Below are 25134 nucleotides of genomic sequence, written 5' to 3'. Positions count from 1 at the left end.
AGTAGGCAGAATAAAAGCTTCCTCAAATTCTTAGAACTTGTGAATTCTAACTGTGTAGTTACCTTACACAGCAAGAGGAACTTTGCAGATATGATAAGTTTACCGGGTTTGAAATGAAGATTACGTTGAATTGTCCAGATAGGTCCAATGTAAACACATGACATCTAAAATTTGAAAGAGCGATGCAAAAAGCTGTCTTCTGGGAAGGATCTGACTCACTGTTGCTGGCTTTGAAGATGGAGAAAGAGGGTCTCTGAGCTAAGAAATGCGTATGGCCTCAGAAACTGGAAAGAGCTCTCAGGTTACAGCCAGCAAGAAAATGAAGACCTGAACCCTACAACTGCAAGAAAATGAAATCTGCCAATAACCTAAATTAGCAGGAAACTTGATTCTCCCCTAGAACATCCAGAAAGGAAGGCAGCTTTGCTAACAACTTGCTTTTAGTTAAGTGAGACGCATACCAAATTTCTGATATACCGAATTGCAAAAATAATAGATTTGTGTTGGTTTAAGACACGAAATTTGTGGTAATTTGTTAAGGCAGAAATAGAAAATGAATACAACCTATTTAGTTCAATCTTAATTCTAAAGGCCTTCTACTCTGAGATCACATAATCTTTATCTGCTTCTTGAACAAATCAGGATCTTGTTAGCAAGGAGAAAGGAGTGGGTGGCAGGGAGAATCCCAATGACCAGTGCTTGCCACAGACGGCTAATCTTCATCTGGTTTAAGTCTCTAGTTCTGTCTCTCAGAATTCTACCTCATGCTTTATGATCCACCACTTTCTAATCTATGGAATAGATGATCTCTTGCTTCTATGCTCTTGGTAACTCAGTTCCCTCTGCCTGGAACACCTCCAGCCCATTGCCCATTACAAGTAATACTTAAGAACTAAGTGCTTGAATTCTTCACTCCTCACAAGAATCTTACTGAACAGCACTCATTGTAGATACACACTTTTTATAGTTTGCATTATGAAACACTTAAAAATGCACAAAAGTAGAGAGAACATTGCAATGGATCCCTATCAACCAGAATTCAGCTTCCATAATCAAAATTCACATTGATAAGTCAGATAGAAATAAACAGCGATGTATTCCCACAGCAGGCTGACGTGTTGTCAACAGGGATGGTTTGATTTATATCTAAGCTGAGGAAATGGATTCAATTCTCCAGGATCTTAGTTATCGTGAACTCTAACAGCAAAAATGACAAAACCACTCTCAGAGGAGCCATTCAGTGCGACCCACAGTGACCAAGATGCAAGAAAAATCCTACTTCAGACTATAACCTGAACAGCATGTCACAAGCGTCCTAAAATGGCTGTCACGTTACAGGACTTGTCCATAAGGTCAATTTTGGCCACTTAAGACTTACTTGAAGAGAGAGCTAAGGGTTTTCTTTTTAATTTCGTTTTTTGTTTTTGTTTTTAATGGCCCACTTCAGTGTTAGCAATAGAGAAAATGTGTCCCTGATCCCTTGGATAAATCGAATTGACTGAAGAATGCTTGAATTCATTTATCCCAAAACAAAGGGGCTGAGGTCTGAGGGTCACTGGAGTTTCAGGGCTGTTCCCAGGGCTGCGAGCACGGACGCCAGAGCCGACTTCCCTCAGGCCCCGCACTGCGGCAGGGACCCTTCTACGGAGGATGGCTGGGGCTCCGGGAGGCTATGGGAACGCCATCTAGAAGCTAGATCTCAGGCAAACGAACGCGCTTTCAAAGGAATTAAAACGAAAGAACACAAACTCGAATCCTGGACCTGATTAGGTGCGCGACCAAAGAAAGCAATAACTAACGGTTCTCACCCTCCATTTCATTCCCTCCCGCGGAGAGAGAAAAGCTGGAACTACGCTTCCCAGAATGCAAAGCGCGGGGCGGGGCTAAAGAGATAGCGCCGCGGGACAACAGGTTTAATTATAAACGCCAGTCTCCCGCCACGGCGCTCCTCCCGCTCAGCCTGACTGGTCCTGCCGGCCGTTGCGTGGGAGGGGGACTCAGTCGTCACTGGCAGCGGTTGAATGGAGGCTCTTTGCCCCGCGCCCTCACGGTAGATGAAGTCTTTGCTTTCGTCAGAGTGATAGCTTCTCCGATCGCCTCAGAGCAAGAGGACTACATTTCCCAGGGGGCTGCGGGACTGCCGGGCGGAGTGGGGGCGGTGCCTCACGTCTGGTACAGTCATCACAAGCCTGTTCGGCGGGACTGTGATGGCCAGAGAGATGACGATCTTAGGTGGGTTCCCGGGGGTCCTTGTTGCTCTTGCGGGCGTAGAGGCGATCCGAGGATGCCAGCGTGGGCAGGGGTGGTTGACTCACCTCCTGGATCCAGCTGGAGCAGCGGAAGGGGAGTCAGAAAGGTGACTTAGAGGCGGTTTTTGGCTGTTCGGAGTGGATGGGGGCGGGGACGTCTCTAGGAGGGCCCCGGCCCCTGCAGGCCAAGGTAGGGTAGACGGCGACCAGCTGTGTCCATCCCAGGGACATCAGGCTTAAGGAGGCGTTCCTTTCAACAGCACCTAGGTTTTTGAATTGCCTGTTGAATTGGGGCAAGCTATGGAAGGCTGCGAGAACGTGCACCTCCAGGACCCCTTTGTGGAGGAAGGGGGAGGAGCTACATCCGGATCTGTTGGCTCACGGATGCTGAATTTGGAGGGATTCAGGACTCTGATGTATAGCTCGATCGATGCTTTTTCCATCAAATCGGGTTTGGAATTACCTGTCCCCCACCCACACAAACACCCACCCCGCGTCTCCAAGGTGATGAAATGCTTCTAAAATGTTGCCTGTAGCTGGAAGGGGAAAGGAGGATTTGCACTTGGTTTTATTTCTTTGAGTTGTGTGTTGATGAGGATGAGCTAACAATTAGTAATACAGAAGCCTGACAATTGACATTTTGGGTCATATGTAATATGAGTGGACAGAGGTGTATAACATAGCCTCCTGATACCAAATACGAGATTAACTAAAAACCAAAGGGGCATCCTTCTTCACTTATGTTTACAATCTGCGTGGCATTTGTTCCTACTCTTTTCTTCTTCTTTTTTTTTTAATTAGTATTTGTTGGGCATCTGCTATTCCGGGTCTGGGGGATACAACAGTGAACAAAACTTGTCTTCAGGAAGCTTTCATAGATATTGCCATCAGGGTTGCCCACTTTTATGCTGCTTCTCCTGTAAATATTACCACTGCAAGGAGGATGTCCCTAGTTCATACTTAAATACTTAAAAAGTTAACTATATTCTGTTATGAAGTGACAGTTTCATATCTAAGGAACTTTCAAAATCATTTTATCCGATTTATCCATTTCATCCTTTTGAAAGGGAAAAGGAGGTGAGATACGAAGATAGAATTTTAGCCTTACAATAATAAAGTTTTTGTTGTGAGGATTTTAATAATGGAGCTTTTAAAAAAATGATAGTCAAAGCTTTTTATAAAACTGTAAAATCTAAATATCAATTCATCAAGAATATTAGATTATATCTGGCTTTTGTTCCAGATGAATGTTTCTTGTCAGCATCTGCACAAATATTATTGAAATGTTTTTACATTTATTACATTTATTAGAGAATGACACAAACATACAGTTATAGGGTTTTTTGTTGTTGTTTGTGTTGTTACTTCATTTTAAATTTTATTATAACCAGTTTACATTTTGAAAAACTTGCTGTCTGAGAGGAGTGTTATCAATAGTCCTATAAAAATTTTTGGAGTTTGTCTTTTTTTAGCCTTGTTTCGACGAGGGACTTTGCTACAGTAATTTAGTACATTGTACTAGTTTGAAAAAATACATCTTTTAATTTTCCTGTATTTCAGGATCGGCTGTTTTGACCCTCCTGTTGGCTGGCTATTTGGCACAACAGTATTTACCATTGCCTACTCCTAAAGTGATTGGTATTGATCTTGGCACCACCTATTGTTCCGTTGGGGTGTTTTTTCCTGGCACAGGAAAAGTAAAGGTGATTCCAGATGAAAATGGGCATATCAGCATACCCAGCATGGTGTCTTTCACTGACAATGATGTATATGTGGGATATGAAAGCGTAGAGCTGGCAGATTCAAATCCTCAAAACACAATATATGATGCCAAAAGATTCATAGGCAAGATTTTCACCCCAGAAGAGCTGGAGGCTGAAATTGGCAGATACCCATTTAAGGTAAGTGATTAATCTAAAGTCTGTATTAATTTTAGTGTACCCTTTTAGTTAATGCTTTGATTTCATGTCACAAAACATTCTATCTCATCTAGCTGAATCTATTAATACATGACAGTTCTGTTATCTCACATAACAAGAAATTCCACAGCAGCTCTAGGATGAGCTAATCACTGACTCCATAATGCTAACAGGTACTTAAGGCCTTGCCATTTTCTTGCTCTCCCATCCTCAGCATGTCTTGCTTAGCTCTTTCAAGGTAGCAGGAAGGTTGATGAAGCCCTGTGTACCGTAGATATTCTGTGTGTGTATGTGTACATATTTGTATACATATAAAGAGAACATACCAGGTGTGCCATTTTATGCTATTTAATATGTCATGGATAATTAATAGGTTCACATCATTATCTTTAATGATTTTGTGGAATGACTATTCCATTATTAATTAGACTAGTCTCTGTCAGTGTACCTTTTTGTGGTTTTTCACTAAGGTTGGAGATTCAGGTAATATCCTTACACACTTATCTTTGTACACTTCTCTGAAAGTTTCCTAACTTGAATACTAGAAGTTGAATTGATAGGTCAAATGTGTGCATGTTTTTAAGGCATTTGATTTATATTGCCGGTTTGCTCACCAGAAAGGTTATATGCTTTTAACCGTAATTTTTTAGAGTGACTGTATCTTCACTAGTTATTTTTTTTTAATCTTTAATAGTCAGATAAGTGAAAAATAGTATCCTGTATTAATTTTCATTTCTTTTGTTTTTTTCGTGAGATCAGAATTTTTAGAATTTTATTGATATTTTAATTTTGTGGTCCATTTTTTGTTCTTTTGCTTTTTTGTTTTGGTGTGTTTTTCTTTTCCTTAGTGACTATAAAAGACCTTCATCATATGTTTTTGTTATCTTTTCCTTACCTTTTTTTTCCACTGATGTTTTTGAGCTGGATGTCAAAGTTTAAATTTTTGATTTTAGACTTTTACCATGTTTACTGTAGCCTATCCCATCCTATCCACTGGAACTTTTTTTTTTTCCTCTTAATACTTTTATGTGAGTGTTTGTTGGTTTGGATTTTGCTGCTTTTGTTTTTTTCTTTTAAACATTTAAAGTTTTTTTCCATGTGAAGTTTTTCTTGGAAGTTATGAAGTGAAATTCTAAATAAATTAGTTTTTTGTTTGTTTGTTTGTTTTTGAGACGGAGTCTTATTCCGTCTCTCAGGCTGGAATGCAATGGCATGATCTTGGCTCACTGCAACCTCTGCCTCCCAGGTTCAAGTGATTCTCCTCCCTCAGCCTCCCGAGCTGGGATTACAGGCGTGCACCACCACGCCTGGCTAACTTTTGTATTTTTAGTAGAGACGGGATTTTACCATGCCGGCCATGAATTAGTTTCAAAATAGTTGTATCGGTGTTGCTTATTGAATAAACCTATTCATAAAAATTTTCAAATTTTCCATTCGTTTTCAAAGAAAAAAAAATTGCTCCCTGCATTTCTTAGGTTTATTACTTTGTTGTTTTTTGACTTCTTTTTTGGGATTCTTTATTGACTTACAATCTTTAATGAAAAAGTCGTCTAAAGCTGTGTATGTCCTCTGAATTACAGCTTTGGGTACATTACTTATTGACCTCAAAACTATTTAAAGTTTCTAAGTGACCTGATTTTTTGTTATTATTTTTGTTTCATCTGGGCACTGATGGTTCTGGTATGTTTGTTTCGTAGTTTAATATTGTCCATATAGCTTTTTTTATGTTTTCCCCAGACTAGTGAAGTACTTTTTGGAAGGTCAGTTTTTCATGATGGAAACCTAACCATGAGACCTAAAGTGAGAAAACATTCTTGTAATTTCGTAGATTAGTTATCTTTTGTATTTATATTAATACAACCTCGGTAAAACTAGGATAGTATTGTTTAGAGTTAAAATAGTTTTTTAAATGTATACCCACATTATCGGGGATAATGAGCTAATGCACAATACATGTTTTCATGGGAAACAAGAATGTAAATGAGATTTGATTCTTAGATAAGTACATAATGATATACTAAAATTATTCTTGTTAATATGTACTAGAAAATTATTTCAGCTATCCATTACTCTTAGAAACAAGAAATTTGGGGAAAAAAGGGAGAAGATTCTGAGTTACATACTTGAATGAGCAACCTTCATTTCTTACATTTCATCATTTATTTTTTCTTTATTCAGAAAACATATACTGAGAATCTTTTGTGTTCTAGTCAGGTGCTTGGTGATGAATTTTATTCTGCTGTTATTAAAAGCTATTGTGGGCCAAGCGCAGTGGCTTTCACCTGTAATCCCAGCACTTTGGGAGGCTCAGGCAGGCGGATCACAAGGTCAGGAGTTCAAGACCAACCTGGCCAACATAGTGAAACCCCATCTCTACTAAAAATACAAAAATTAGCCAGGCATGGTGGCGCGCACCTGTAGCCCCAGCCACTCGGGAGGCTGAGGCAGGAGAATTGCTTGAACCCGGGAGGCGGAGGCTGTGGTCAGCCAAGATCATGCCACCACACTCCAGCCTGGGCAACAGAGCAAGACTCCATCTCAAAAAAAAAAAGTAAAACTAATATGTATTCATAGTATAAATTTGAATGTATAACATTTAACAAGTTCTAATGTTGGTGAATGTACTGGATAGATTACAAATGCATTTTTTTTATTTTGTAAAGATAAAGGTAAGTTCTCAGGAAGTCTAGCATTTATGTATATATGTATGTCTGTTTGTATATATATATACATATATATGTATATATACTTTTACTCTTTTATTTACTTATTTGCAAATCCTATTCACAGGTTTTAAACAAAAATGGAATGGTTGAGTTTTCTGTGACAAGTAATGAGACCATCACGGTGTCCCCAGAATATGTTGGCTCTCGACTATTGTTGAAGTTAAAGGAAATGGCAGAGGCCTATCTTGGAATGCCAGTTGCCAATGCTGTCATTTCTGTACCAGCAGAATTTGATCTAAAACAGAGAAATTCAACAATTGAAGCTGCTAACCTTGCAGGTAACAGTACCTTGACTGAGATGCATTTTTCTCAAAATTGTGTTGGGTTGAAAACCTTCTGTAGTAAGATTTACCACCTCCCAAACCACACGATAGTCAAAATAAACAAACTATATGGTAGGTGTATTAGGGTTCTCTAGAGGGACAGGACTAATAGTATATATGTGTATATGAAAGGGATTTTATTAAGGTGTATTGACTCACACTATCACAGGGTGAAGTCCCACAGTAGGCTGGCTGCAAGCTGAGGAGCAAGGAAGCCAGCCTGAGTCCCAAAACCTCAAAAGTAGGGAAGCCAACAGTGCAGCTTTTAGTCTGTGGCCCAAGGCCCGAGAGCCCCTGGCAAACCACTGGTGTAGGTCCAACAGTCCAGAAGCTAAAGAACTTAGAGTCCGATGTTCAAGGGCAGGAAGCATCCAGCACGGGAGAAAGATGGAGGCCGGAAGACTCAGGCAGTCTAATCCTCCCACGTTCTTCTGCCTGCTTTTATTCTAGGCATGCTCTGGCAGCTGATTAGATGGTGCCCACCCAGATTGAGGGTGGGCCTGCCTCTCCCAGTCCACTGACTCAAATATTAATCTCCTTTGGCAGTACCCTCACAGACACACCCAGGAACAATACTTTGCATCCATCAGTCCAATCAAGATGATGATATTAACCATCACAGTAGGTAAAGTAGATAGATTTTTATACAGGTTTATAATTTTGAAAGCTCTACAGCACAATATAAAATGTGTATGTAATAACCAATCAGATAGCTACAGGACAAAGGCTCAAAGAGAAAATGGACATATGTTAGCAGTGAGGAATTCTTTCTTCTAAATTCCATTAATGTTAAGGTGAATATAATTTTTAAAATAAAATCTGAGGTAGATCATTTAATGATTTAACATTTAATGCCATTGAACCAATATTGAGGGCCTTGCTAAAAAAAGAAATCTTTGTTCTCATGGAACTTATATTCTACCAAAGGGAAACACAGAATGAGCATAAAAGGTAAATTTAATAATGTTTTCAGCCTCTACATTACTGATATTTTGGGCCAGATAATTCTTTATTGTGGAGGATTGTCCTGTGAACTACAAAATATTTAACAGCATCCCTAGCCTCTATTCACCAGCACCCTCCTCCACCAAGTGATGACAATGAAAAATGTCTCCGTATGTTGCCAGATTTCTTCTGGAGGTAAAATCCTGCGTTGTTGAGAGCCACTGATACAATGTATATCAGAAAGTAACCTACTGTGAAGAAAAGAGCAGGCTAATGGGTCGAGATTGCTTTTGGTGGTCAGGGGATGGACGACTTGTAGAATTTAAATAGAGTGATCAGGCAAACCTCATTGAGAAAGTAACATTTAAGCACATTTGAAGAAAGCAAAATCGTTAACCATGCAGACACATGGAGAAAGTGTGTTGTAGGAAGAAGAGATGGCCACTGCAACAGCCATAAGCTGGGAATTTGCTGGTATATAGAGCATAGGAAGCTGGTCAGTGTGGCCAGAGTAGAATAAGTGGTAAAATCAGAGAGCTGAAGGGAAGGGTGTTGTGATCTTTGGAGTAATTCTTTAGAGTTTGAATGTTGTGATGGCTCCTGATACATAATGCCATATTACTTTCCATACCACTCATAAGTGTGGCATGTAGTTTAAAGCAGGAATTTCATTCAAAGAAACCTGATCTTTTACCTGCTCAACATAAGCCTCTTTAATTTCCATAGCACTTAAGTGACAGTATACAATGATTAATTTTTTTTATTTATTTATTATTTTTTTTGTGTGTGAGGCGGAGTCTCGCCCTGTCGCCCAGGCTGGAGTGCAGTGGCGCAATCTCGGCTCACTGCAAGCTCCGCCTCCCGGGTTCCCGCTATTCTCCCGCCTCAGCCTCCCGAGTAGCTGGGACTACAGGTGCCGCCACCATGCCCGGCTAGTTTTTTGTATTTTTAGTAGAGACGGGGTTTCACCGTGTTAGCCAGGATGGTCTCTGGATCTCCTGACCTCGTGATCCGCCTGCCTCGGCATAATGATTAATTTTTATTGCTCATATATTCCAATGTAGAATAGGAATGTTAGAAAAGGCTGGGAGATAAAGAGTACAATGACTTAGTCAACTGAACCTTGACTTTTATTTCTTTATATTGTAATCTTTCAGAAGCATTTTAAAGATACCATTTAGAAGAGCCTGTGCGTACTGTTCCCATTTCATGCTTCTGTTGGGTTTGTGACTGCTCTCATTATTACTCAGTGGTGGCGTTCATGTCACAGAAGACACACACATGCTGTGAGTGGGAAGAGATTACTTTATCGCATCCTCTCCTGAGTTTTTCTTCCCTTCAACCAATCTTACAGGACTGAAGATTTTGAGGGTAATAAACGAACCCACAGCGGCAGCTATGGCTTACGGCCTCCACAAGGCTGACGTCTTCCACGTGTTGGTGATCGACTTGGGCGGAGGAACTCTAGATGTGTCTTTACTGAATAAACAAGGAGGGATGTTTCTAACCCGAGCAATGTCTGGTAAGAAAAATGCAGGGAGAGGCTGGGCACCGTGGCTCACGCCTGTAATCCCAGCACTTTGGGAGGCCGAGGCGGGCGGATCACGAGGTCAGGAGATCGAGACCATCCTGGCTAACATGGTGAAACCCCTTCTCTACCAAAAAAAAAAAAAAAAAAAAATACAGAAAAATGCAGGGAGAGTTGAAGAGGTTTGGGCAGTGCTTTCTTTAACATATCCAATGTGTAGTGCATCCTCCTTTTCCCCCGGAATTCTTTGACTTTATTTTGATAGTTTTCTGTATATGTAATTTTCTACCACCATTTGTATATATTTACTGCCAAAAGTTAAATCTCAAAAAATGACTGGGCATCCTATAAGTCAAATAAATACATTGCCCATTACCCCGTTAACGGCTCATGGAGCAGTAGGACTTTTCATGGTGATGGTGAAGACAGGAAACAGAGGGCAGAAAAATTTATTTTAAATGAAGGGTGATCAGTATATTTCATTTAATATGTTTTATAGAGTAGATGTCTTTAGAAAATCGAATTGTATTTTTCCCTAGGAAATGGTAGGATTTTGCATTCTAAACCCTTTCTTTAAAGGTTTTCGTTTTGTTGAATGTAGCTTAAGGGATTCAACCTGTTTGATGAGTTGAGTTGTAAGTTATAGGTATTCTAACCTCTGCATTGTTTTTTCTCTTCTTCGAATCAAGTTAAATACCAGGAAATTATATTACATTACTCTTTTCTTTTTAAATTATTTATCTAGTTTTCAGGTAGAAAAGTAGAAAGACCTTTTCAGGTCCTACTAATCAGGCAAGAAAAAATGAAAGGGAAAAAAGAGATTAAATACCTACTTTTTCATTATAAGAAGCACTTTCTTCTGTTGAGAATGACATTCAGTGTTTTTAAATAGCTACTTATAAGCCAATCTGTATTCTTAATCTCTATTTACTAAAAAATTATTTGATGTTATGAAGAGATACTTCCTTTTACATAATTTAAAATTTTGACCCTGATGTGCACTAGTTTTTAAATAGTACTTAGTTGGGTTAAGATAGCTTTAACCCAGTTATTATTTTTTTAAATTTTTTAAATTTTTATTTATTGATTTATTTTGTAGAGACAGGGTCTTGCCATGTTGCCCAGTCTGGTCTCTAACTCCTGGTCTCAAGCAATCCTCCCACCTCAGCCTTCCAAAGTTCTAGGATTACAGGTGTGAGCCACCATGCCCAGGAACACAGTTCTTTTTAACCAGTCTTTGTATGAATAAAATTGTCATGATAAATGAAACAGGGATTTGTTATTCTCAGAATATAATTTTTACATATACATAATATGCATGTATACACACACACCTATGTGCGTAACTCTATTAAACTTTTTTATTTTTCACTCAGGAAACAATAAACTTGGAGGACAGGACTTCAATCAGAGATTGCTTCAGTACTTATATAAACAGATCTATCAAACATATGGCTTTGTGCCCTCTAGGAAAGAGGAGATCCACAGATTGAGACAAGCTGTGGAAATGGTCAAATTAAATCTGACTCTTCATCAAGCTGCTCAGTTGTCAGTAATACTAACGGTGGAGGAACAAGACAGGAAGGAACCTCACAGTAGTGACACTGAACTGCCAAAAGACAAACTTTCCTCAGCAGATGACCATCATGTGAACAGTGGGTTTGGACACGGCCTTTCTGATAAGAAAAGTGGAGAAAGTCAGGTTTTATTTGAAACGGAAATATCACGTAAACTCTTTGATACCCTGAATGAAGACCTGTTTCAGAAAATACTCGTACCCATTCAGCAAGTATTGAAGGAAGGCCACCTGGAAAAGACTGAGATTGATGAGGTGGTTTTAGTTGGGGGCTCCACTCGTATTCCTCGGATCCGTCAAGTCATTCAAGAGTTCTTTGGAAAAGATCCCAACACATCTGTAGACCCTGACCTAGCAGTGGTAACGGGAGTGGCCATCCAAGCAGGGATTGATGGAGGCTCTTGGCCTCTCCAAGTCAGTGCTTTAGAAATTCCCAATAAGCATTTACAAAAAACCAACTTCAACTGAATTCTGTAGAAATAATGGTTATTTGTGATCTTGTCTGGTGATCTCTTCCCGTTTATCAGATTACTTTTTCCACAAAAGAAAGTCTCTTTCTAAAATATCACAGATTTACCTAGAGGGCAACATTTAGATACAGGAAAATTTTACATGGCGTTTTGTCTTAGGATTAGACGTGTCCAAATTGATCCTATTTGATTTTGGAGAGATCCTATTCTAACAAATACTCTAAAATGATAAAATTGAGGTACAGCTCTCTTATAAGAATATGGAGTAACTATATTTTCTGAATTCTGGAGATTGATAACCATATGCACTTAACATTATATTCTAGAAACATTAAATAGTGCCAATTATGAGATTTCCAGTTCTTACTAAATTGTATTAGCAGGAGCTGGTAATTACTTGTATTATCACATGTAACTAATAATTTGAACTATACTTGAAGGATCTTGTCAGGTATTTACAGTGGTTGGAAGATAGCAGTATTATTAGCATAAGCTGCATACATAATAGTAACTGCCATATTATATAACATTTACATTCACAAATTCAGCATCGTGTTAAGTGTCATATTCTTGTAATCTATATTCTCCAGGAGTTTTATGCATTTAAGAGATGAATTTATTTTATTTCTAAAGGCATTCAAGTTTTTCAGCACCATATAGTAGAAATACCCAATTTATATTCCAATTCCTTTATGTCCTATACATCATTCTCTGCTTGGATTTCCATTATTCTGTTTGGTTAGAGAATAAAATTGGTAATTGCATTTGAAGAATGTGTTAATGTCAGAGCCATAATTACTATCTCATTTTTGTTACCCAAGACCTTTGCAAACATTGGCAAATAGCATCAATTACCTACTGTATTTGTTTTACATTTTGGTTTCTTTGTTTATATTTTCAGTAAGCCCTGGGGAATATAGCATGTCATTGAGCTACTAAATGGTTTTGGTTCCGTTTTACTGAGATTTTTCCTCATATTTAGTTTTGAATGAGGAAAATATGTTCAATTATAAAAGCTGTGTTATTGTTTTCTATTATTATTTTTAAATAATTACACTTGGACTATTTTCAAACATTAGGTTGGTTATGATGAGAGCAAAAAATTTGTGAATACTGGAAGTAACGTGGAAATCTAATGTGGAAGCCATTGTGGCAACGTTTCTACAAATCGGCATTTGTAGCAGAGTTGTTGGTTTTTGTTGTTTGTTTCCTTTAAGAAAAACCACAGATACCAAGAAAGAAAATATAACAGTTTGATTTCTGTCATACCCATTTTATTTGAAGATATATGGATATATATATACACACATACACACACACACACACACACATATTTTCCTTAATAGAGGAATGCTTCATATTCAAAAATTATGTCCTTGTCACAATTTTTGTTTTTTTAATGTAAAGTATGTCTGCTTTATCCATTGCTGAATTTGATAGGATGTTGAATTGCCAGTCATCGAAGAAGGAAACCGAGCAAATTCATTTCAACAACATCAAAATATTTCAGCTTCTCATAGTAAAAAACTGAATGTTACTAATACTTTTCATATCTTAAAAAAAATTATTAGCAATGAAATTGCTGTTAAAACTCAAATTTCAGTCAAATACTTTTGTGTACAGAAAATGTCAATAGGTAGATATAAATGTATAAAATGTTTGTTGAAATGTTTTAGAATGAATGGAGAAATGCCAAAGATGAATTCTTCACTGCATTATGAAAATATTCCAAATGTTCTCTTGGACTTTCTATAAATCTGTAATAGATTTTAGAATTGAAATACTCTTTGTGAAGGTCTTCTAAAAGTGTTCAGTTTATCTCAAAATCTCCATATATAGGCTCAGCTTTAACCTAAAACATAGAAAAAACCCTTGAATTCCTCAAACGTTTGAGACGTTCAAGACAGTCTCTTAATCTGTTAATACTTTTGGAAACAGTTGACAACATAGGGCAGGCAGCTAATCTCATGTACTAAAGTTGGAATTTAAATAATTTCTATTTGCAAATTAGAATGACAGTGTTGGAATTTGGAGGCAGTAGTTGAGCATATTCTCTAGTATATAGCTACACCTTTAATAAAATGAAGGAATGTGTTCAATCATATTTTAGTGGGCTATTTATAAATAGTCTTGAAGTCAATTTAGTTTATTTATTTAAAAGATAATGCATCCTAAAAGGGATCATTTATGAATAACAATCTGAAGTCTTTTCCTAAAAAAACTTAATACACTTTAGTTGTACATTTAGCCAGTGTTATTTGAAGTACGTAACTTTTAAAATATTAAGTGTCTTGTATGATTAGAATATGTGAATGAGTAATTTATTTTGTATCCGGAATGTTTTGGTACTGTGTTTTCACACAAACCACTGACTTAACAGATACTACTGTGTATAACATGTACTAAATATTACAGTTATTGTGCATAACAGATTGTTCCTCTTCTATTCGTGTGTATACAGGCAATTCATGTTTTAATGTAAATAAATACCATTTTGCAGTTTGTTTTTTAAACTATGTACTTTTTCATTCAGGACTAGTCTGGAGTATACTTTTCAGGCATATAAATAAGAAAGTGAGGATGGAACTGATTTGATGCCCTAGGCACTCAATCTCAATAACTGTGGCCTAGTTGTTCCCGAAATGGACATTTCTTTATATCCTTTGTATTGCTTATATGCTTTCCACTTATTTCTCTAATTTAGAAAAGACAGTTCTTGTAGCATATGAACAGTGACTTCAGAATTCTGAACACCAATTCATGGCTTCTGACCATGGTGGAGCCAGAAACTAAGCTAACCTAATCTAGCTAGTTAATAAATAATCCTGCATAACAGGATTCCTTTGGTTGATGGTTAATAAATATTTCTCTAACCAAAGTTTATAGTAGTCTTTGGACAAATAAACAATATATTAATTGTGTTTTGCTTCTTTAAGAAATTCATTTGATTAATGTAATCTTTTAACATGAGCCTTTAGATAATGACAGTAGACTTGACCTTGGAGAGACTCAAATATATGAAGGAATACAGCAATAGTTCATATTTATCTTAATTAACAGATAGTGCCTCACTGAGGTAGGCAGCCTCTGATGTGGGATCCAGTGATCCCACCTTGTGGAATTAACATGCGTGTATAATCCTATTCTCTTGAATTTGGGCAAGAGATAATGACTCACTGCTAATGAATAATACGGCAGAAATACTGGGATGTCATTTCTGAAATTAGGTTTAAAAAAGATCAGCTTCCTTCTTGGATGCACCTTCTCGCTGGCTTTCTCTTTCGGATCCCAGCTGCCACATTAAGAAGACCATGTAAAGAAGCTGTTTTGGTGAATACAGGTGTAGAAAGACACCCTAGAAGATGAGAGGCCACATGGAGGCAGACAGGTACCCCCCACTGACAGGAGGCACGAATTTCCAGCGACGTGAGACAGCCTTCTTGAAATGAACCCGGCGGGGCGCGGTGGCTCAAGCCTGTAATCCCAGCACTTTGGGAGGCTGAGACGGGCGGATCACAAGGTCAGGAAATCGAGACCATCCTGGCTAACCCGGTGAAACCCCGTCTCTACTAAAAAAAATACAAAAAACTAGCCGGGCGAGGTGGCGGGCGCCTGTAGTCTCAGCTACTCGGGAGGCTGAGGCAGGAGAATGGCGTAAGCCCGGGAGGTGGAACTTGCGGTGAGCTGAGATCCGGCCACTGCACTCCAGCCTGGGCGACAGAGCCAGACTCCGTCTCAAAAAAAAAAAAAAAAGAAAAGAAAAAAAAAGAAATGAACCCTCCAGCCTTACTAAGTCTTGAGATGATGCAGCCACAGTTGACTCTTTGATGCCATGTCATGAGACACCTTAATTCTTGTTTTGGCAAGAATTATAAACAGTTTGAACTACCAGGTTCCTGACCCACAGAAAATGTGAGATCATTCATTTCTGTTATTTTAAAGTACTAAGCTTAGGATTAATTTGTTACACAACAGCAGATAATAGAGTTCTTACTATGGCACTGCTCTAAATATTTTACTAATACTAATCAATTTAGTTTTAGCACCATTTGAGGAGGACTATTATCTGCATTTTCAAATAGGGAAATTAAGGCATAGATATGTTAGGCAGTTTTCCCAGGATTACAACTATTAAGTGAGAAAGTCGGGATTCAAATCCAGTCTATGCTTGTAATTCCAGTGCTGTGCTGCCTTATCCATTACAGAATACAATCCCATAGTACCTTTTCTGTTCAGTTACCAAACCTGGCTAGTATCCATGTAAGACCTCGTATTTACCAGCTAATGTTAACATTGGAGATTTATGCTTTTTATTCCTTTACATTTTCAACAAGCAGGTTTAGAATTTATCGATTTCTTAAATAAAAAATGAAATCAATAGCACCTATTTCACTTGGTTTTTGTAAGTGCCTGGCACAAAGAAAGTGATAACGATTAATACATATGGTAGATACAGAAATGAACAAAGTTCAGTGACGGTCAATTTTATGTGGGTTTTTTTAATTGATTGATTGATTGAGATGGAGTAGTGCTCTGTCTCCCAGGCTGGAGTGCAGTGGTGTGATCTCAGCTCACTGAAGCCTCCACCTCCCAGGTTCTGGCTATTCTCCTGCCTCAGCCTCCTGAGTAGCTGGGATTACAGCAGGTACCACCATAACCAGTTAATTTTTGTATTTCTAGTAGGAACAGGGTTTCACCATGTTGGCTGGGATGGTGTCAAACTCCTGACCTCAGGTGATCCACCCACCTCAGCCTCCCAAAATCTAGGATTACGGGCATAAACCACCGCGCATGGTCTTATGTGGGCTTGTTAAGGAGCAACGAATAGGTTACCTTCCCCAGTATCATCAGAGCCTAATTCAATGGGTCTAAAATTTCTGTAAATTATTGAGGGTTCTTCTGAAGAACTATGAAAAAAATTTTGCTTTGGTAAAGCATTTACTTTGTTTTTACAAGAATTATAAATGATTTGCCTCACATTAAATTATTTGCATTTTAAAGCAGGAATAAATACAGTCTGTTTGATACCTCATTGAATTACCTATTAATTGTCCTACATAAAATACCTAAAAAATTTCAAATGCTCTAACACTTGTAACTCTGTAACTTATTTTATATATATTAAATGTATACATATATATGTGTGAATGTGTGTGCGTATGTATGTAAAGCTAATATGATAAAAACACGTTTTTGTTTAGAGTTCATTCACCTTAAATTATTTAACATGGACTGTTGGAAACTGGAAATTGGGTCTCAATTATTAGGTGTAATCAGTACCCTTCCTCTGTCTCCCAAGTTACTAAACTAATAGGATAATTTTGACATGATTGAAAAGTTCTTTGAGTAGTTGTGGCAGACCCTGCTAAATGCTATCATAATATTTATTTTATTCATGCTTACTTCCAGAACCCACTTTTATTTGGAGCAGCAATATCCCTACTTCAAAAACTATATTTTCCAGCTTCCCTTGCAGCTAGGGATGGCTCTGTGATATATTCTGGCCAGTGAGATATAAGCATAAATCACTAGGTATAAACTCAGGCTTTTTTTTTTTTTTACACATTTGGATTGTACAAATGTCTGCTCACCATTCATTTCTCCTTCTTGGAATGCAGACATGATACTGGAGATAGCAAGGGGTTTGCAACTACCAAGCAACAAACATGCTGTGGATATTTGAAACAGATAGGTACAGCCCAGGTGATATGGAGCCACCTTAACCAACTTTGTACTCTTTATTTTGGGACTTCTTTCTACCTGAGAACAACAAGCCATGTGGTTGTTTACACTTCTTTGTTTTACTTCTTTTCATGCTTGTACTTTTCAATTTATGACCCTTATGTAGTTAAACATTTGGTCACATTATCTTTTGTTGGACTTCTGCTTCTGCCCAAGATGGAATAAAAGAAAACTGATTTTCCTCCTGCCTGTATTAACTAAAAAGTCTAACAGAATATATGAAATGACACTTTTCAAGACCTTATGTATCATGACTGACAGTAATTCTTGTTTGTTACCTCTCTAATATCGTAGACAGGTATGGTAATATAGGTCAAGCAGTAGGATGTTCTGTAAAATCTGGAAATTGTTGCACAAATGCTCACGACAGAAAGCCAGAAGCAGATGTGCACAGGGAATTAGTGGTGACTGAAGCTGTACTAATATTTACGCCTAGTTCCTTTTGCACTCCATTGTCTTGCATTCCAAATCATTCATTTTAGTCTTCGTCTTGATCACCACATTATTTCTACTATGCATATCAGAGTTTTAAAAGGCCATAAACCAGTCATCACAAGCGCATTAAGGAAGATCTGAGTTGTTTAAATATGAATTCAAAACTGATCCTATGTTACTGTCCTTGTCACACAAAAAAATGCATATGTGTTATTTTCTTTCTAAATGTTTGAAGCAAATTCATCAAAAATATTTTTCTATTTACGATCTATTTTACATTTTCCTCCTATGCCTATTCCTTTTCTCTTTTTGCAGCATTATTGAGATAAGCAAAAAGTTACTATCTTTGGGTAACAATGATAACTAAGCTCAGACTGGGCATTCTGAAAGTAACCAGTGAGAAGCCTGGGTTACCTAGATAGCAATCATCAAGAAGCCAGGAACTCTTCTTATGGTTCAGACCCATTACCTCGGCCCATTAACTCAGCAGCATAGTAGACACGTGAATTACCAAATAGCCTTCCTTTTCATAAGAAGATTTAGAGACATGTCGATAACAGTACAACCAGAAGTTCTTACTTCTTGTATTAAAAAATGATCTACTTGCATCCAGGAAAGTAGGAAAGGAGAACTAGAAGGAGCTAGAAGAAGTTCCTAACTGCTGCCTCCTCATATTTGCTTGATCTCACTGAGATAATACTATGCATCACTGAGGCCTATATCTTCTTTGAATCTCCAGTTATCCCAAGGTTGCTGTGTATAAAATAGGCTTTTATAAACTTTTTGCACTTTTTATTTACTTAAGAGTGTGTCCTGGGATGGGCGCAGTGGCTCACGCCTGTAATACCAACACTTTGGGAGGCCGAGGCCAGCAGATCACGAGGTCAGGAGATCGAGACCATCCTGGTTACCACGGTGAATCTCCGTCTCTACTAAAAATATAAAAAATTAGCTGGGTGTGGTGTCACATGGCTGAGGCAAGAGAATCACTTGAACCCAGGAGGCGGAGGTTGTAGTGAGCCAAGATTGCATCACTGCACTCCAGCCTGGGCAACAGAGAGAGACTCCATCTAAAAAAAAAAAAAAAAAAAAAGGAGTGTGTCCTGGCGTGGTGGCTCATGCCTGTAATCCCAGAACTTTGGGAGGCCAAGGTAGGCAGATTACCTGAGGTCAGGAGTTTGAGACAAGCCTGGCCAACAGGGTAAAACCCCGTCTCTACTAAAAATACAAAAATTAGCCAGGCATGGTGGCACATGCCTGTAATCCCAGCTACTCAGGAAGCTGAGGCAGGAGAATTGTTTGAGCACAGGAGACGGAGATTACAGTGAGCTGAGATCATGCCACTGCACTCCAGTCTGGCTGACAGAGCAAGACTCTGGCTCAAAAAAAAAAAAAAAAAAGTGTCCTATGATGTGATTTTGTAAATGTGAGACTATGGTTATAAGGAACAATGAGTTTCGGTGTTTAAATAACAGCCAATATGTTATTCAATGTTTTCTATGTGCTAGACACTGTCTTAAGTGATTACATGTATTACACGATTTAATTTCCAAAGCATACTTAGGAGGTAAATAGAATTATGACTCCCAAATAAACACAGAGAAATATGTAAAGTTACTCAAGTTTATACAACTATTAAGTGGTTGAGTTCACATAGGTATCCTGTCTTGAGATCCTGAACTCTTAACTACTATGTTTTTGCATTCTAGCTTTTAAATGTTCTTTTAAAAGAAAGGCCCGGGGCAGAGCAAGATGCCCGAATAGGAACAGCTCCAGTCTCCAGCTCCCAGCGCTAGCGACACAGAAGACAGATGATTTCTGCATTATCAACTGAGGTACTGGGTTCATCTCACTGGGGAGTGCCAGACAATCGGTGCTGGTCAGCTGGTTGCAGCCCAACCAGCGAGAGCTGAAGCAGGGCGAGGCATCGCCTCACCTGGGAAGCGCAAGGGGGAAGGGAATCCCTTTTCCTAGCCAGGGGAACAGAGACACACAACACCTGGAAAATCGGGTAACTCCCACCCCAATACTGTGCTTTAAGCAAACGGGCACACCAGGAGATTATATCCCACACCTGGCCGGGAGGGTCCCACACCCACGGAGCCTTCCTCATTGCTAGCACAGCAGTCTGCGATCTAACGGCAAGGCAGCAGCGAGGCTGAGGGAGGGGCACCCGCCATTGCTGAGGCTTAAGTAGGTAAACAAAGCCCTGGGAAGCTCGAACTGGGTGGACCTCACAGCAGTTCAAGGAGGCCTGCCAGTCTCTGTAGACTCCACCTCTGGGGACAGGGCACAGCTAAACAACAACAACAACAACAAGCAGCAGAAACCTCTGCAGACACAAGCGACTCTGTCTGACAGCTTTGAAGAGAGCGGTGGATCTCCCAACACGGAGGTTGAGATCTGAGAACCGACAGACTGCCTGCTCAAGTGGGTCCCTGACCCCTGAGTAGCCTAACTGGGAGACATCCTCCACTAGGGGCAGACGGACACCCCACACCTCACACGGTGGAGTACACCCCTGAGAGGAAGCTGCCAAAGCAAGAATCAGACAGGTACACTCGCTGTTCAGCAGTATTCTATCTTCAGCAGCCTCTGCTGCTGACACCCAGGCAAACAGGGTCTGGAGTGGACCTCAAGCAATCTCCAACAGACCTATAGCTGAGGGTCCTGACTGTTAGAAGGAAAACTAACAAACAGGAAGGACACCCACACCAAAACCCCATCAGTACGTCACCATCATCAAAGACCAGAGGCAGATAAAACCACAAAGATGGGGAAAAAGCGGGCAGAAAAGCTGGAAATTAAAAAAATAAGAGCGCATCTCCCCCTGCAAAGGAGTGCAGCCCATCACCAGCAACGGATCAAAGCTGGACGGAGAATGACTTTGACGAGAGGAGAGAAGAAGGCTTCAGTCCATCAAACTTCTCAGAGCTAAAGGAGGAATTACGTACCCAGCGCAAAGAAACTAAAAATCTTGAAAAAAGAGTGGAAGAATTGATAGCTAGAGTAATTAATGCAGAGAAGGTCATAAACGAAATGACAGAGATGAAAACCATGACACGAGAAATACGTGACAAATGCACAAGCTTCAGTAACCGACTCGATCAACTGGAAGAAAGAGTATCAGCGATTGAGGATCAAATGTTTCTAAACACTTCTATATCAAGGCTATGTTTAGAAGTAAATGAAATTGCCATTATTCAGCCATTTTTTGACCTACAGAAATGAATATTTTATATGATCCAACCTAATACTGTATTTAAAGAGGCATGGATCCTACCCCTACCTCAAACTTTAATTTTATTTAGTATGCCCACAAAGATATTGGTTTAAAATCCTGTTTTTTTAAAGATTTGGAAATTTTTTCAAACTACAGACTAGTTTTTAGTGACTCTTCTAGGAATGAGACATCTTGGTGGAGAACTAGAAAGAGCATCCTCAGCTTTGTACTCACGTAGACCTGGATTCTTTGTCTTATTGGCCCAGCTCCTCTTGGAATCTTAGTATCGTATTTGATAAAATGGAGTAGATAATGCCTTTCTGATATTATTGAGTGAGAATTGAAAGTGACACATGTTCCAAATATATTGCACATTACCTGGCACATCGTGGGCTTTCAATAATAAACGTTCTTATTATCCTCAAAGAAAGCAACTTAATGCTACTTAGGATTTTTCTCTGTCAGCTATGGTAAATATTTTGTATATTGAAATGTATCATTACTTTATGAATCTATTTTGAAGTTACAGTCTTTAAACAAATCATACAATCATGGGATAACCTTTTTTATTACAAATGTGCTACCTCGCTGTAATCCAATCACTTTGAGTACTTTGCGCTTTGCTTCTAGTGTACATCAATAATTGAACAAACTTGATGTACATAATTGAAGTAAGAATAAAATATTGATTTCTTAAAACAAGAAAATTATATTTGAATAGCTTTGATTTAGTCATTTTTTATGTTTTTTACTTTTGCTTTTCTTTTACTCTGTATTACATATGAAGATATATCTGTATATATATGCAGAAAACTACACATATTCTAAATATACAGATTGGTGAACATTCACAAACTGAATGAGTACTCAGATTCACTTCAAGAAACAAAATGCTACCATTATCCCATAAGTCTACCTTGTGTACCCTATTATAACACTCCCCACCAAGGATAACCAGTATCCCAACTTCTAATAGTATAAATTAGTTTTTCTTTTAAAAAATTATATAATTAGAATCATGGAGTCATATAGTAATATTCTTTTGTGGCTATTTCACTCAACATTCTTTGTGAGATTCATCAGATTGCCTAATGTGCGCAGTAGCTGTTGTACATTCATTCTCATAGATAGATAGAATTCTATTATGTGAATATACCACAATTTATCCAGGCTACTGTTGATTTCCCATTAGATTTTAAAATTATGCAGCTTCTCTTATTTACTAAAATTATAGGAGTAGGGAGCTAAAACATCTTTTAACTCATATAAATGGAGTATTTTGATTCCTTTCTTAATACAATTCAACAGCTATTTATTCAATGTTTACAAAGCACTTCAGGGATTGTACAGATAGGACAACACTTCAAGTAGCTTACATCCTTAAGGGAGGAGATTTTAGATAACACAAGTTTTCTAGTTTAAGGCAACTTTTCATAAACACCCTTAGGAAATGAAGCAAGGCTGTACAGGGCTGCACAGGGAGGAAGAAAGGAGGACAAAAGAAATGGTTGATGGGCTTTAAAGAACATGTTAAACTATTTTATTAAAATCTTCTTGAAAGAAAATCCTATTGAAGTTTAAAGACTTTAAATTTGAAGGACAATTCAGAGACATAACGTTGCTTCTTTTAAACAAAACTACTAAAGAAAAAGCCCTTTAAATCTGATTAGGACTACAAATCAACAATCCTCTCATAAATGTAATAAAATATCCCACTGAGGTTGGTATATTAACCAAAAAATAATGTTCCAAAGAAAATACTAGGCTTTTTTTTTACTCAAAGGTAAATAATAAAAATATAAAACATTCTAAACAATTATTAAAAAATCTGTTGATATATAATTACTCTTTCCAAAAAGCAGTTGAATAACTTTTTTTCTGTGATTTCTTCATCATTTCATAAATTGTACAATAGCTCAAAATATACTTTTAAAACTTTTTTTTTTTTTAAGATAGGGTGTCTGTCACCCAAGCTGGAGTACCATGGTGTATCATACCTCACTGCAAACTTGAAGTCCTGGGTTCAAGCGATCCTCCCACCTCAGCACCCTGAGTAGCTGGGATTACAGGCGTGCACTATCATGCCCATCTCATTTTTTTCATTATATTTACTCATTTTTTGTAGAGACAGGATCTCACGTTGTTGCCCAGGTTGGTCTCAAGTTCCTGGCTTCAAGCTATCCTTTCACCTCGGCCTCCCTAAATGCTGGGATTATGGGTGTTTGCCACAGTGCCCAGTCCACATCTGTTTATATATAAATAAGTACTTACAGTACTCTAAAATGTCTAGCTATTCATTCTACAAACATTTGTTGGGCATCAGTTTTGTGAAAGGCACGATGGTAGGAACATAACATACAAAGATGATTAAAACTGGTCGCTTGCCTTCAAGGGGAAAGCAGACTTAAAAATTAAAATAGAGTATGAGCCCTGCCATGATAAAGGTATGCACACGGGGCTAATGAGAGCACAGAAAAGGGGTGTCTAGATCACAGTGGAGGGCAGAGGGGAAGATCAGGGGACACGCTGAGCAGGGAAGTCCCAAGTGAAGTCAGGGACTTAAAGGACAAGTGGCACTTAGCATTTTGGCCAATGTGAATAAGGTAAGCACGAAAGGAAGAGGGAAGTCTAGGTACAGCCCAGGATCGTTAGAAACTGTGGTGCGGGCGGGGGGCCGTGGCTCACGCCTGTGATCACAGCACTTTGGGAGGCTGAGATGGGCAGATCACCTGAGGTCAGGAGTTCGAGACCAGCCTAGCCAACATGGCCAAACCCCGGCTCTACTAAAAATACAAAAATTAGCTGGGCATGGTGGCAGGTGCCTGTAATCCTAGCTACTCGGGAGGCTGAGGCAGGAGAATCGCGTGAACCCAGGAGGCGGAGGATGCAGTGAGTTGAGATCGCGCCATTGCACTCCAGCCTGGGCAACAAGAGCAAAACTCCGTCTTGAACAAATAAACAAACAAAAAAAAGAAACTGGTGCCTATGAGAGTGTGTGCCAACTCATAGCAGGGGCCTGCCCTTGTGCATTTTTCTTCTATCTTTGCTTTTTAAATACTAATGCACTGTAGTGATTTTTTATTATGCAAGTTAACATACAGCTAAAGTAATTTCTTTTCTGTGCCTGATTCTTGTGTTATTCCAGCGTCCGTTATCATTTCATAGAAAAGTCCTTTCTGACGTATCAAATTCTGAGGCGCTTCGAATTCCACAATGCTTCCTGAGTCTAGAACAAGCACCCTGAAATGTGAAAAGAATAGCGTCAGGTAACCTACAGTCTTCCACCTCACATTTTATTGATCCTGCTAATAGAAAGTTTAAACCAGTGTATGAGTTATTTCAGTTCAACATATAGGTGCTACTTAATTCAGGAACTATATCAAGTTCTCTAATATTCTTTTAGCTTTAACTTTTTCTTCCAATTCTTTTGGAAAACACCTTCTATATCATTATCTATAGCAAGTTCTAATATTCTTTTAGCTTTAACTTTTTCTTCAATTATTTTGGAAAATACCTCATATCATTAGGGAGAATTTTGTATCTCTCAGCACAGATATAATTATTTATGACTGGCAGGTAATCAGTGTGTTTCATATACCCAATATTTATCTTGGCAGAAATGGTTTTGTTTCTGAAAAGAAAGCAAGCACACCTGTCTGAATCAATGATAGACTGCAGTCTGTGAGCAATGGTCAGGATGGTGCAATCAGAAAACTCCTTCCTGATTGTCGTCTGCACCAACTTGTCCGTCTCAAAGTCGATGGAGGCTGTTGCTTCATCCAAGATGAGAATTTTTGTTTTTCGAAGCAAAGCACGAGCAAGACAGACCAGCTGCCGTTGTCCCATGCTGTTAAAATAACAATAATAATAATAATAATTTCAACAATGGACTTTATGGTAACACATTTCATGTTTTAAAATTCTGATGGTACTACTATTCATTCTTTCTTTCACCCACAACTTCATTTGTTCTTTTATTCAAGAAATATTTATTGAGG

At 38.5% G+C, this 25134-nt stretch overlaps 2 protein-coding genes and 2 long non-coding RNA genes across 9 annotated transcripts in view; 2 read left to right on the top strand and 2 right to left on the bottom strand.

Moving 5' to 3' along the window:
* LOC105483455 (uncharacterized) overlaps positions 1-2064 on the bottom strand; it is a 223265-nt gene extending 221201 nt beyond the window's left edge. For all 4 annotated transcript variants that reach the window (XR_988293.3, XR_988294.3, XR_011622674.1 and 1 more), the window contains exon 1: positions 1809-2064. This is a non-coding gene — a long non-coding RNA (uncharacterized lncRNA). The remainder of the gene's footprint in view (positions 1-1808) is intronic.
* Positions 2065-2103: 39 nt separating this feature from the next.
* On the top strand, positions 2104-14249 carry LOC105483457 (heat shock protein family A (Hsp70) member 13). Of its 2 annotated transcripts, none has more exons than XM_071095492.1 (5): positions 2104-2232; positions 3810-4150; positions 6959-7172; positions 9517-9684; positions 11067-14249. In XM_071095492.1, exons 1-5 carry the CDS (start codon positions 2208-2210, stop codon positions 11732-11734), a joined length of 1416 nt encoding a protein of 471 aa, XP_070951593.1. In that variant the 5' UTR covers positions 2104-2207; the 3' UTR covers positions 11735-14249. The 2 variants fall into 2 exon arrangements, with proteins under 2 accessions (XP_070951593.1, XP_070951594.1); XM_071095493.1 differs by lacking the exon at positions 2104-2232 and adding an exon at positions 2251-2356 and having other exon boundaries at positions 11067-13367.
* Positions 14250-18281: 4032 nt separating this feature from the next.
* LOC139362971 (uncharacterized) lies at positions 18282-24888 on the top strand. Its single transcript, XR_011622673.1, has 3 exons — positions 18282-19748; positions 24282-24402; positions 24754-24888. It is a non-coding gene; the product is annotated as an uncharacterized lncRNA (long non-coding RNA).
* The window catches only part of LOC105483452 (multidrug resistance-associated protein 1-like), a 93920-nt gene continuing 90715 nt past the window's right edge, over positions 21930-25134 (bottom strand). For both annotated transcript variants that reach the window (XM_011744354.2, XM_011744356.2), the window contains 2 exons: positions 24789-24983; positions 21930-24376 (listed from right to left, as the gene is read on the bottom strand). In XM_011744354.2, the coding sequence (XP_011742656.2) occupies positions 24238-24376; positions 24789-24983 (334 nt within the window). In that variant the 3' untranslated portion in view covers positions 21930-24237. The remainder of the gene's footprint in view (positions 24377-24788; positions 24984-25134) is intronic.

This window comes from Macaca nemestrina, chromosome 4 (genome assembly GCF_043159975.1).
Source record: "Macaca nemestrina isolate mMacNem1 chromosome 4, mMacNem.hap1, whole genome shotgun sequence".
In the NCBI taxonomy this organism is placed as follows: Eukaryota; Metazoa; Chordata; class Mammalia; order Primates; family Cercopithecidae; genus Macaca; species Macaca nemestrina.
Note: the sequence above shows the minus strand (reverse complement) of the source record. Positions and strands in the feature narration are given on the sequence as shown.